Source organism: Coenobita brevimanus, chromosome 21, assembly GCF_032717465.1.
Source record: "Coenobita brevimanus isolate Jiangsu-jjx chromosome 21, ASM3271746v2, whole genome shotgun sequence".
NCBI lineage: Eukaryota > Metazoa > Arthropoda > Malacostraca > Decapoda > Coenobitidae > Coenobita > Coenobita brevimanus.
The window spans coordinates 31,348,531-31,362,318 of NC_136974.1; the positions used below are offsets into that span (position 1 = coordinate 31,348,531).

The window sequence follows — 13,788 nt, forward strand, 5'->3', positions numbered from 1 at the left end:
GTAGAAAAACTTTCAGTCTTCTTGCCCTATCATCTGTTACAATAAACAGAAGCTAGAAGTACCTGGACCACCTAGTACTGTAAGGCTTCCATTGTGTGTGAGGGATGTTTCAAAACCTCAAAATTTTCCATATATGTGGTGGTGCTGGAGAGGGTTGCCCTCATGTGGTGAGACTGACATAACTGGGTGGTGGAGCCGCGTGATTATACAAACGTTCCCCAACTCCTTTCCTGTCCCCCCAGAAGGAGGATGGTGGGCTGTAGGATAGGTGCAACTTCAGTCAGTAGACCACTGGGTTTACTTTCAGATGTGCCTAGTTTGCTACTACTACTACTACTATACTGCTACAGCTACTACAGTACCCTAGCGTCCAACACGGTAATATTGTCATGCACAGGTCCCGTGTTGGACCAAAAACGTGTTGGACAAACAACAGAGCTTATGGGGAAAAATGAATTATGTCAGCAACCCTAGGAAAAGTCACCCTAAATACCTACCATATACATATACATATACTGGTACTATTGTCATTATAATAAATGGTACTGTACTATGAATGATAACTAACCTTTTAGGATAGTGTTGGTGGGCTTGCTGGCCTTGGCGATGTCCACATTCCTCTCTCCTTTCTTCTTCCTCTCAATGATTTCTAGCTTGGTGGCCTGAGAGAGGTGCTGCCGCTTCTTGGGGTTCTCAGAAGGCTTCCAGGGTATTGTGAACAGGGTAAAATGCAGTAGCAAGGGCAGAAAATGCAGCAAGAAAAAAGCACCTTCCAATGCGAATTATGCAACTGAGTGGCGCTGTGGCGGGAGAAATTTAAACAAAACCTCACATGAGAGCAGAAGCGTTTTTAATTGGGCAACATCACGATCAAGTCACGATAGCGGGCAGGGGAGACAACTTGATCAGAAGTTTTGATTGGCTGTCAGCATCACAGGAACGTCCAGTATGACCATGTTGGACCGGGGGTGATTGTGCTAGAGGCGAACTCTGCGGATTTTGCCCACTTCTCGGAGCTCCGTCCGTGTTGTGCTAATGCACCCATGTTACAGTAAGTAATCGTATTAAATCGTACTAATTTTTTGCTCTCCGTGCTGGACGCGAATCATGCTGGACAAATGCATGTTGGACGCAAGGGTACTGTACTACTACTACTGCTACTACTGTGCTACTATTGTACTACTACTGTACTACTACCGTATTACTACAACTACTACTATTGCTACAATTCACCTCCATCCATTGGGGAATCATATTGTGAAGATCTGCTACTACTACTACTACTACTACTGTACTAGTAATGTATTACTACTGCTGCTACTACTACTACTACTACTACTGTACTAGTAATGTATTACTACTGGTACTACAACTACTACTACTACTACTACTGTACTCATGTAAGTTGTAGCCACTGTAAAAAGGGAGTAAATGGAAATTTTAAGTATAACAAGTCCTCAGTATAATTCATCCTTTTTTATGCACTTTCTTGCTGCAGTATTAAGTCCCTACAAAAATAAATACTTTTGCCTTTAAAGCTGATTTGGCAGTTTCACCCAATTTACAGTATTGGTTGTTTGGGAAAACCTCTAACATTTTGTGTGTTGGTAAAATTTTCACTGGCAATATTTCTGAATAAACTTAAATGTGACACATAACAAGAACACAATATATTCCCTTTTGATGGGTCTATTGCTTTTGTGATTTCATATTTCTAGATCCTACCCACACAATTTATTTTGAATAGGCACTATGGTTAGGACAGTGATGATGATGATAAGGAGGAGGAGGGTGATGATAGTGATGCAAATGAGGAGATGGAGGGCGTTGATGATGATGATGATGATGATGATGATGATGATGATGATGATTGGGATGAGGAAGAGGAGGAGATGGAGGGTGTTGATGATGATGGTGAAGAGGAAGAGGAAGTGGAGGGGGTTGATGATGATGATGATGATGAGGAAGAGGAGGAGGAGGTGGAGGGTGTTGATGATGATGATGATGATGAAGAGGAGGAGGAGGAAAGTAATGATGGTGATGTTTATGATGATGATGACAATGATGAACATCAGCCTCATGTTTTACATAATGGATGAAGCTTCTGGCTACGATCCTGCCAGAATTAGACACTTCAACAGCTCTTTACCATAGAATTAATTCATTCAGGCCTAGCATCATATTCAGTTCAAGCCTAGCACCATATTTTAGCATTATTGTCTTGTTATAGCTTGGCATTCAAGTTGGAAACATGACAATTTTATGTGTAGTTAAAATGAACAGAATATAGGGCCACAAGATGCCTGGCTCTCCATGCACCTCATTGAGTATTGACTGTGCATAGCCTGCATGCCAGAAAACAAAGCACATCTGTAGTGAAGTAGGAAGGTCTGATACACATTACTTTCATAATGGGTTTCACAAATACTTATTAAAATGTAAGGTCTTTCTTATATGGTGATGGACTTTGTGCATGTATTAAGTTGTGGCTTTGATTTCTTTGTTACTGTTCTGAGTAACTAATAAAATATTCTTTGGCTCTGTGATATACTACTGCCTTATCTAAAACCTTATCAGTAATTTATCCAAGCATCCCCCTATTCAACTTGGTTTATTCTACTCTTGTATTCAATGTTGATGTGCAGCTAACAGGTATGTCCCTCTTTTCTTTCTGTAAAGATGACATATTTCATATATGTAAGTTTCCTTCTTCAAACGTGACTACTTATCAGTCTTCCTTTTGAGGGTTTAACCCTGTGAATCTGGTGATGTATTTTATTTGGTTTATTCTTGCTGTATTTAAGAGATTTTATTGAAGGTAGAAGTATGTGTGTTGGAGAAGAGTATAATGAAGGCTGCAGTTGACCTTACCAACTTGAAAAGTCTTACCTAAGGTGAGTGAAATCATCTGTATGTTGTAGCAAGAACAGTGCAAGAACAGAATAGAAAATATATCACAAGGAGTTACTAATGCCCATTGTTTCATAGACTCCATCCTACCTCGTTTTCCTATGTGATAACTTCAATTTCCAAGAGGTGACTGGATGTTTGCTGATCAGGCATGGTCATCAAGGTAAGTAGGCTGGTCATCTACCCTTAAATGTAGTAGATTATGGTAGCCCTAGCCTTGCACCCTTAAACCTCAAAGAAAGTAATATAAGATTAGTTGTTATTATTTTATTTATTTATATTTCGTATTACAGTACTTTTTTTTATTTTTTGATTATGCTGACTTTCCCCTTACTACTTTTTTATTATGCTGACTTTCCCCTTACTACAGTTCATATAAAAGTGGGAGGTGGGTGGGGAGTTGGCACATATTTTTCCTACCAGTGGACCTGACCTTCAGTTTGATTTACTCTCTACTTCCTGTTCCTTTATATAACCAGAGTAAAGCTATCGGGGCCAGGAAGGATTGTGGCTTATATACTGTGGTTTGAATTCTAGAGGCAACCCAAGGTTTTCCTGTCATATAAAATGTTACCATCTGGGGCACGGTTTGGCCTCCTACTCATAAATATTCTAGACTGTAGTAGCCTAACCTCAGGCTCCTACACTCTGCAGAGGCCAGTATGGGCTAGACTAGTACTGTTATATATTTATTATATTTTAATGTTGATTCCCCCTCCCCTTTTTTTTTCTGTTTGTCTTAGTTACTTGTTACTTTCCATTCAGGGTCTTTTGTCAAAACACTGCAGATGACCTTAGCAGTTGATGGGGCAAATATTTCTCATTCAGTAACTTCAGTAACTTTTCATGTTAAACTCTGGGGTACCATAGTACTGTAGCATCCCGTCCCGACCAGTTTATATTGTATAACGCACATCCGTATTGTCCATGTATGTGCAGTCTTTGTTGGTACTGTGGTAATAGTAGTTACTGCCCCTGGCTTATCTGAACATGAACCTGGTGGACTAGAGGGTGAAACTGCCTTTTTCCACAGTCCACCATTCTCCATTTGGGAGATAAGGAGGGGACTGAAGGATGTTGTATAACCGGGCAGTCCCTCCCCGGTACTGTCAGCAGTGTACTAAAAGGATATAAACAGCTCAATAGTGATGTGTAATAGGCAAGATACAGCACTAAGGAATAGGTACAAGGAATGCAGACCTTGTAGTCTGAACTATTCATTTTCACTTCCAGCTTTGGCCAGATGTAAGGAAGGATCAACGTGGAACAATGGTTGCAACACCTGTCAATGTGTTGATGGCCATGTCTTGTGTACTTTGGAGTACTGTGGTGAGTACAGTTGCTGGTGCTGTACTTATAAACCCTTCTAAGCATAATGCCATTAATCTGATGATCAGTTTTCAGTTTGTTCTTGCCGTCTACAAATGATTATGTTCAACTTTGGAGAGACTTCAGACTGGAGGAGTTAGAGATAATCTTAATTAACCCCTTCACTAGGAGATCCTTCAAGTTGAGAAAAGAATTGTCTTGTGGTAACAAGAAAAGGTTTTAGAACGTTAAGTTGCATATACAGTAAGATTGCGTATGTACTGTTTTTTTTTGTTTGTTTTTTTTACACATTTCTGGGTCCTCCTCCCACCAAGACAATAAACTTATCCAGCTGGTTGAGTTGATTTTTTTTTTTTTTTCTTCATATATTCTGTCTAAAGGTACAGGGTACTATACTGTGTTCGACATACAGTGTACTTGTGTGTGTTTTTTTTAATGATTTATGAATAATTTTGTATCAGTGTGTATGTGCATAGTATTGTTTATTCATTATTACTTAGGCTGTTTCAGCAACAGTTAGAACTAATGGAGAGTCTTTTTCAATGGACTGCCTTTCTCCCATAATCTGTCCATTTGAATGAGGGTTTATTATATTATTATTTCCATTGCAGAGCGTGAGTGCGAAGATGGTTCAGAATGGATGGAGGATTGCAACACCTGCTATTGCATCGATGGCAGGAAATCGTGCACAGAGATAGCATGTGCGGGTAGGTAGTGGTGTCATGGATTGAACATATTCCCTTCACTTTTAGAACATATTTAAAAGTTTATTCTTGTTATTACCAGATTTTTCAAACAGTGGTGTTAGATATAGCTTTCATTTACCCCTTCACTGAAAGAGGTTTCCCCAAAGCTTAGTAAAATTGTGTGGAAGTAGCAAGAATAAGGAAATAGATACAGCCATCATTTACCCCTTCATTAAAAGAACTGAATAAAATCATCTAGAGGTAGCAAGAATAAGTTGATAAAAGACATCACTGAACTGAGGGGTCAGAAGTATGTCAGGGATGTGTCCCAAAATGTTGCAGCATTTTCCATACAAGTCTGCCAGTTCAAGAGGAGGCAAGCATGAAACCATCCCCTTACAGTATGTGTGGGTGGTAAAGAAAGGTAGTATTAAAGTGCAGTGAAGAGGTATATAGTAACTAATAACAATCACACCCAGGAGGACGAACGAAGCGTGAGGCAGTCCCCATACCTGTTGGCGATGATGAGAGGGAGTGTGAAGATGGTGCCAAGTGGCGGCGTGACTGTAACAGGTGCATGTGTACAGCCAACGGACTGGCTGCATGCACCAGGAAACTGTGTCCCCCTGGTGAGTGTAGCCTGAATGAAATGCTTCACTCTGAGGATATATTACTTTAATTTTGCAAACTCAGGATGGTTTTGTTCATTCCATCATGGTGGTCAGACCATGGGTACCAAGAGGCTGTGTCCTGTCAGTGAGTCAAGCCAGAATTCATCCATTACAGCAGATGGGTCATTCTTCTACTGTGTGTTGCCTCACTGATCCGTGGCCACGTTATTGTTAGTGTGGGACATTGTAATATTGTGGCATCAGTATAATTTGGCATTCTAGTAATACAAATATCTGAACTTCCCTCCCTGTCCCACAAAAAGAGGTTATAAGTTGCGGGCATCTTTAGCCTACAGTCTGCCGGGTTCGCATTTGCAGAAGCTTGGGTCAAAAACAACAGCATTACAGTGTCTACATTCTTAAACATGAGAGGGTGAAGGCTTATGCAGTTTTAAGCTTTCAGTATCATAATGTCGGCTATAGAAGTACTGCGGGATGATTTTAGGAATGACCATTATTTGCTTACATTAGTGGGTGGTCAAATGATTTTTATATTGGTGCAGTTTGTGTACTATATTATTATGTTAATTTTGAGTGTGAATGTGGAGGATAGAGCACCTACAGATAGAGCTAAGAAGACTTGAGATGAGGTCCTACAGAATGACTTCAGGGTTACAGAACTGAACAGGGGTGCTGCCATAGCTTATGCAGCATGGACAGCAGCCATGTGGTGAAGAAGGTTGGCATAATCAAGCACGTATATTCAATCATAAGTATGGGTGCACACATCATGCAAAACAATCTGACAACACAGACAATGGATGTTGGAATATCCTAGATGATTCAACCCCATGTAGATTAACTTGTTTTAAATGAGGATGTCATATAGGCCTACTTTATATTACAGCACTTGCATGGCATCTCCTAGTAAGTACTGTTATGATATGCACATTCAGTCGGTAATATATTTATCATCCAGGAACATAACAGGCTGTATTGATCATTTTGGATATTAATGAACTCCAGGGTGATACTTTTGATTGACTCTATAAAGCCTCTCAGAATTAATAAAAAGTAAATAAATAAATAACTACAATAAATGAATTTTGCATGTGTTAACTGCATTATTGTTTGTTGACTTCCACTGCAGGATTTTCACAACAAGCAGCAGCGTCAGGAGTTCCTGAATGTGAAGGCCATGCCTCATTTAAGATTGACTGCAACTGGTGCACCTGTTTTAATGGAAGCGCCATCTGCACCGCCATGGGCTGTATCTATGGTTAGTACAGCATTCTAAAGTACTGTATGCCTGTAATAGCTCTGTTGTAAAATATTATGCAGCAGGTCATTGGTGTAAGTTGCTTACTATATTGTACTTTGATGATGATTATGATGGTGTTTTTTTTTTTTTCTTTTACAATTAAATTCATGGCAAGCAACAGAAAAATTTCCTATAAAATTGCATAGCTACATGTATTGCTGAATTGAAAGTTCCCTCGATTTTCTGTACCAGGTATTTTAAAAAATTATATTGTGTAATACTGTACAGACCAAGCAGACCCACATCCGTCATTAAGCAACTGCCCCATATGTCTACTTCCCATTTATATATGTCACTTGCCTTCCTAATAAGTCATATCAAAGAGAATCATCAAAGTGTGGGAAACATACAAGCCTCTCTCATTGTTGGATTGTCAGCTAGCAGGGGTAAATGAGAAGTAGAAGAGGTGAAACATCAGTCAAATATTTGTAGCTACTTTTAACCCCTTCATTATGGTGATGTCTTTTCTGCTTTATTCATGCTATATGCAGGCAGTCTAATTCAGTTCAGATGGAATTTTTTTAAAACTGGAACTGTTAGATATACAGTATCTTTTATCAGCCCCTTCAATAAGAGAATTTGGAGGGTCTGCTGTATATTACTTTGAAACATATAATTTGTGACATTTTCTTTTTAACTTCCTTTCAACATAGCTAAGACTTACCAGAGTATGAAAAAAAGACCAAAATATTAGTTAGATAAATGACCTTCTGGTCATAATGAAGCGATGCACGACCATGAGGGCCATAATGTATCTATCTATCTATCTATTGCCAGACGCCTCAATCCCGTTTGGGGTGGCCACAAACAAATCGCCTCCAAGTCGCCCTGTCCCCCGCCATTTCACTGCCCTGCTCCCAACTCACACCCCCCTCTCTCATATACCTCTCCACCCCATCCCTCCATCTCATCCTCGGCCTCCCCCTCCCTCTTCCCCCCTCTACCTCACTCACATACACTCTCTTTGTCAGTCTTTCACCCTCCATCCTCTCCACATGGCCAAACCACCTCAGTGTGTTCCTCATAATGCTTCATATCACATCCACATCCACACCGCAACGCTCCTTTATATCCTCATTCGTCAGCCTGTCTCTCCACGTGACTCCACAGGCTCCTCTTAAAATGTAGATTATTGCAAAAGTCTGTGGGGGTGAAGCATCGTCTGCTCAAAATAATCAGGAGTGACTGACTGACCGAATGGTTTACTGAAAGAGATTAGCACACAATCACCTATGCCAACAACACAGCATACACTCTTTGAGAACCTTGTGGGAAAGCCCGGTCTCAGCCTTGGCCTTCCTAAGGGACTCGGGGCTGTTCGGCCAGACTGCCTAGGGAACAACTACTACTACTACTACAGCTTGTCTTGTTTTACCTCCCGTCATGTGCAAGGACCTGAGGTTAGGCTACTGTTTTCCAGTACTGTTTATTTGAGGGTAGATGACCAGCCACCACTCTGACTGGGGCATTCTAACCACTGTACCTTCAGATGCCTTGTGATCAAGTTGAAGAAAAATATTTCATGCGAGAAATTTCTTTACAGATTACCCCGATCCAGTTGTGACCAGGACACGAGTTAGAGTGGAGGCAGAATGCACGGCTGGGTCAAGGTGGCGGCAGGGTTGTAACTGGTGCAGGTGTAGGAATGGAGTTGGAACTTGTACCAGGATGGGATGTCAGCCTAGTGAGTATAACAGTGTAATGCATCACACTGTACGGTACTGTATAGTACAGCCATATTTTGTAGTTTTTAGTTCAGCCTCCTGTGAGGATTTATTATACATTAGAAGTCTGAAAAAATTTTAAATCTAATGCATATTCATTTTCACTAATTGAATAAACAATGTTTCAGACTATGATGAGACATCTGAGCCGGAGTGTGAGGGAACATCACGGTGGAGGAAGGACTGTAACTGGTGCAACTGTGTGGAGGGCCGTGGTGTCTGCACTGCCAGAGCCTGCATTAACCGTTAGTGTCACAACTACACTCTTATATATCCTACACATCCTTTCCTTTATTTTTAATGCAGTGCATTCAGTACTTCAGTGCTGTAAGGTCTTGTAACATTTCATCTAAATGATAAGTGTACAGGACTTCTCTCATTTACCTATGTTGGTAATTAAATGTTACAGTTTCTAATATTAAAATAAAAATGTCAGAATATATATAAAAAGTTTTTACTTAGTGTTTCCATTGTTTGTTTGCAGGTGAGGATTTCCCACAGCGCCCAGCAGTTCAGGTGACTGGTGTTGTGAGAGAGGAGGAGTGCACAGAAGGGTCACGTTGGCGGCAGAGTTGTAACTGGTGCACATGTAGAAATGGTGTTGGCACTTGTACAAAGAAGGCCTGTCTGCCCAGTGAGTCAACAGTGCTTTAACAGCGATAAATAATGTAATGTGTTGCGTGTACTGTAATGTTTTGTACTTCTCAGCTAACCTTGTTGTTTAAGTGTTTTCACATCTTTTTAAAAATGTTAATGTTGCAGATTATGACGAGACGTCTGAGCCAGAGTGTGAGGGAACGTCACGGTGGAAGAAGGACTGTAATTGGTGCAACTGTGTGGAGGGTCGTGGTGTGTGCACTGCTAGAGCCTGCTTTGATCGTGAGTGTCATAGTTACAGTCTTTTGTATGGTTTATGCATCTAACTATTGTCTGACTCAATCATGGGGTTGTATCATATCGTATCGTATTGTTTACAAAGGCTCCAACATGCATGCATACTTTGGTCTTGGTCACCTAATGACAATTTTCCATGCTACTCAGTCTCTAGCAGCCTCCCTATTCAGTCCTTTATCCTTGAGGTCACACAGTGTGACCTCATCCCAGGTCTTTTTTGGCCAGTCTCTCGAAATCCTACCCTCGATGTTCACACTTTTCACTTTCCTCACCCAGTTGTCATCCTTAGTCCTCTCCCAGTGCACAATCCATCTCAGTCTGCCCCTCGTCATCACAGCACTACTAACATTCCCAAACATATATTGGCCCTACACAATATCCTGTATTTTCTAGACACAACAGCTCCCCTCATTACTTCAGTAATCTCATTCCTTTCCAATGTTCACTTATTCTTTCAGCCATCCAGCTTTCATTGTGTTTTTCCATCATATAGCCATATCCTCTGAAAGTGTTTCTCTCTTTATCACCCCTACCACCACACTACATTAACATCAACACAGCATTCCTCACAGTCCCTCATATTTGTCTGCCAGACCTACTCTTGTGCATGTTTCCCCACCAGATTGTTAGAATGCCACTCCATATTAGGTGGCAAGCAAAAGTTTGCCAACAATCATCAGTGAGAATTGTGTCCTGCCTTACATATTTCCCATTCCTAACCAGGTATCAGAGAGTATCTTGCATAGTCTTACTCTTTTGTTGTGTGCTTCATACTGCGACCATCATCATCATTGTCGTCATCATAATTGTCATCCTAATCTCTCCCATTTGAGGCTGAGGTGACGTATGGTGTAGAAAGCAAGGAAAAAGAAACCATAATAGAGGGAGAACTATCAACAGCATGCCCAGTTATATGAGCCAGACACTCATTCACTCACTGTGTAACCCCCTAGACTCTCAGGTCTAAATCACATTCCTAACCATCCACATACATTTTTTTTTTTTTTTCTGTGCACTTCACATTGCCTGCCAGATTGAAGGAATTTGTTGACTGTCAAGGAAAAAGAGGTGTGTCAAGCCCTTGTCCAGTGTTCCTCTTTACATAATTCATCCACTTTTCATACAAATGTTTATTTATGTAAATGTATGTTAGGTGAATACTGGTATATATTGGTACCATGTATCCTGAAGGGACTGGAGTTCTTGTTATGAAGAAAAGTGGTTTAGAAAACAGTGTATTTGAAGATGGGGATACATAAGCCAAGCATCAAGGTAGAGGAGAGTGACAGTATAGTAGAATGTGTTTTAACTGGTTACTCTGTTTTCAGGTGGGAATCACCCTCAGCTTCCAACAGTAGAGGTGAGAGAGGCAGATTGCACTGAAGGGTCACGGTGGCGGCAGAGTTGTAACTGGTGCTCGTGTAACAATGGTGTTGGTGTTTGTACACAGAGAGCATGTTTACCTAGTAAGTCAACAGCATTGGAAAATGTACAGTAATGTGTCCACTGCATATAATGTACTGTACAGTATTCTTTTGTAATTCTAGTTTTACTTGGAGGAAGTTATGTTAAACATTTAAGATTTTAAAATACTTTAAAATCTTTATTGCAGACTATGATGAGACATCTGAGCCGGAGTGTGAGGGAACATCACGGTGGAGGAAGGACTGTAACTGGTGCAACTGTGTGGAGGGCCGTGGTATCTGCACTGCCAGAGCCTGCATTAACCGTTAGTGTCACAACTACACTCTTATATATCCTACACATCCTTTCCTTTATTTTTAATGCAGTGCATTCAGTACATCAGTGCTGTAAAGTCTTGTAATATTTCATCTCAGTGATAAGTGTGTGGGAATCCTCTCCTGTACCTATGTTGGCAATTAAATGTTACAGCTGCTGATATTAAAATAAAAATGTCAGTATGTATATATATATACATGAGGTGTATGCAGAGATGCTTAAATGTAGTGCATAGAATGGAATGAAGTGCTTGTTGGAGATATGTAAGAAGGCATGGATGAGTGAAACTGTCCCTGCAGAGTGGAAAAAGGCTGTGATTGTACCCCTGTACAAAAATAAAGGTGAACGAAGTGAGTGCAAGAATTATCGTGGCATAAGCTTACTGAGTGTGGTATGGAAGGTATATGGAAGAATTATTATTGAGAAAGTAAGAGAGATATCAGAAGTCCTAGTGAGTGATGAACAGGGTGGCTTTAGGGGTGGCAGAGGATGTGTGGACCAAATATTTGCAGTGAGACAGATAGTAGAGAGGGCTTGTGAGAAGGGCCATAAAGTGTTTATGGCATTCATGGATCTGGAAAATGCACATGACAAAGTGGACAGGGAAGGATTGTGGAAAGTTTTGCACATGTATGGTGTAGAGGGTAAGCTGCTAGGTGCCATTGAGAGTTTTTATGATGGTAGTGAAGCATGTGTCATGGTTAATTGACATCTAAGTGAATGGTTCACGATCAGTATGGGCGTGCGACAAGGTTGTGTGATGTCCCCATGGTTGTTCAGTGTATATATGGATGGGATAACGAGAGAAGTGAAAACACGTGTAATGGAGAGAGGGATGGCATTGGTAATGAATGGTGATGGATGGAATATCTCAAAATTTGTTGTATGCTGATGATGTAGTACTGCTTGCAAGTACCGGACAAGAACTTGATAGGCTAGTGCAGAGTTTTGCTGATGTCTGTAAGCATCGTTCCTTGAGAGTAAATGTAGAAAGGAGTAAAGTGATGGTTATTGAGGGAGAAGGTGACTCCCAGTGCAATGTAACAGTGAATGGAGAGAGACTGGAATTGGTGAGAGAGTTCAAATACCTGGGTACAGTGATAGAAAAGAGAGGAAAATGTGCAAAAGAAGTTGAAAGCAGAGTGACACAAGGAAGAAAAGTATCTGGTGGAATGAAGGCCTTGATAAAAAACAGAGGTTTAAGTGTTGCAACTGCACGAGGCTTACATGAAGGAGTGTTAGTGCCAACTTTAACATATGGATGTGAGACTATGGTGTGGCATAAAAATGAAAAGTCAAGAGTAAGAGCAGAGGAGATGGGACTGCTGAGGAATGTATGTGGAGTACAGAGGGTGGATAGGATACGAAATAATGTGATTTGTGAAAGATGCGGAGTGAGGAAGTCAGTGGACACCAGAATTGAAGAGAGTGTACTGAGATGGTATGGTCATGTGGAGAGAATGGATAACAATAGAGTGGTGAAGAAGGTATATCTGAATGAATTCGAAGGAGGGAGGAGGCGAGGTAGGCCAAGGAGAAGGTGGAGAGATATGGTGGATGAATGTGTGAGGAAGAGAGGTTTGGAAGTCGGGGAGGCTAGGGAACTGACAGGTGATCGAGCTGGCTGGATGAATTTTGTGAGGAGAAGTGCATGATCAGGGATTTTTGGCACCCTTTTTTAACATAGCAGCGTCTGGATTGACTCTGTCGGATACGATTATGTGAAGGTACAGAATGTGGTTTTTGGTGTATCCGATATACAGTAGAACCTCTTTGGTCCGGACCCCTTTAATCCAGATTTCTGTTAATTCGGACAAAATTTAAAAATAATAAGCTCCAAAAATATGTTGAAAGTAATTCTAAAGTCATTTTCAGTATTGGCGCGGAAAGCGATCATCATTCGTTTAGTCTTGGATCACGCAAGGTTGCAACATGGGCGCCTGTTTAAACACACGCTAGCATTCGTTCCATCAACTAGTTCACCAACCATTTATATTTGTACGTGGTGTTTTAAAAGTTAATCCTCCTTACCATGCCCCTTAATGCAAGTGTAGCTTCTGCAATGAATAAAGATGTTAAAAGGAGGAGTTTGCTTACACAAAAATGGGTCAGAATATTCTGCAGTGTTTAATGATTACTGTAGGTTATTTTTTGTACTTAAATGTGCTTTACTTGTACATCAAACATTAGCTTCTTGCCCATATGGGCGTTTTCAATATGCCAAAGATAACAATGTATTTTTTGCCTACATAAGTTTTATTTTTATTCCAAATATTACAGTTAATTAATTAATTTATTTTTTTGCCTACACGGGCCATAGTCACTTACTACAATTTAAAATGTAGGCTAGTTTCTTGTCATGGCCTTACCTGTAAATTATGCAATACAAAACTATCATACATGATTAGTTTGGTTATTTTAGTATCCTTTCATCTTTTGCAGTTACCTAGGGTTGATATATGCCACATATGTTAATAATAAACAAACATACCATATGTAGATAGTTTTTGGTATGAACTGGAGATTACCCTGATGGTCCGGACAATCTGCTAATTCGGACAACCCTTCCCCTC

At 40.5% G+C, this 13,788-nt stretch overlaps 1 protein-coding gene across 1 annotated transcript in view; it reads left to right on the forward strand.

Annotated features, from left to right (window-relative positions):
* Positions 1-13,788, forward strand: part of LOC145392141 (uncharacterized) — a 79,296-nt gene that overhangs the window by 38,181 nt on the left and 27,327 nt on the right. Inside the window, exons 2-10 of the mRNA XM_080266592.1 lie at positions 4,851-4,946; positions 5,405-5,554; positions 6,687-6,815; positions 8,401-8,541; positions 8,710-8,826; positions 9,066-9,215; positions 9,344-9,460; positions 10,804-10,941; positions 11,088-11,204. Of these exons, the coding sequence (XP_080122718.1) occupies positions 4,880-4,946; positions 5,405-5,554; positions 6,687-6,815; positions 8,401-8,541; positions 8,710-8,826; positions 9,066-9,215; positions 9,344-9,460; positions 10,804-10,941; positions 11,088-11,204 (1,126 nt within the window). The 5' untranslated portion in view covers positions 4,851-4,879. The remainder of the gene's footprint in view (positions 1-4,850; positions 4,947-5,404; positions 5,555-6,686; positions 6,816-8,400; positions 8,542-8,709; positions 8,827-9,065; positions 9,216-9,343; positions 9,461-10,803; positions 10,942-11,087; positions 11,205-13,788) is intronic.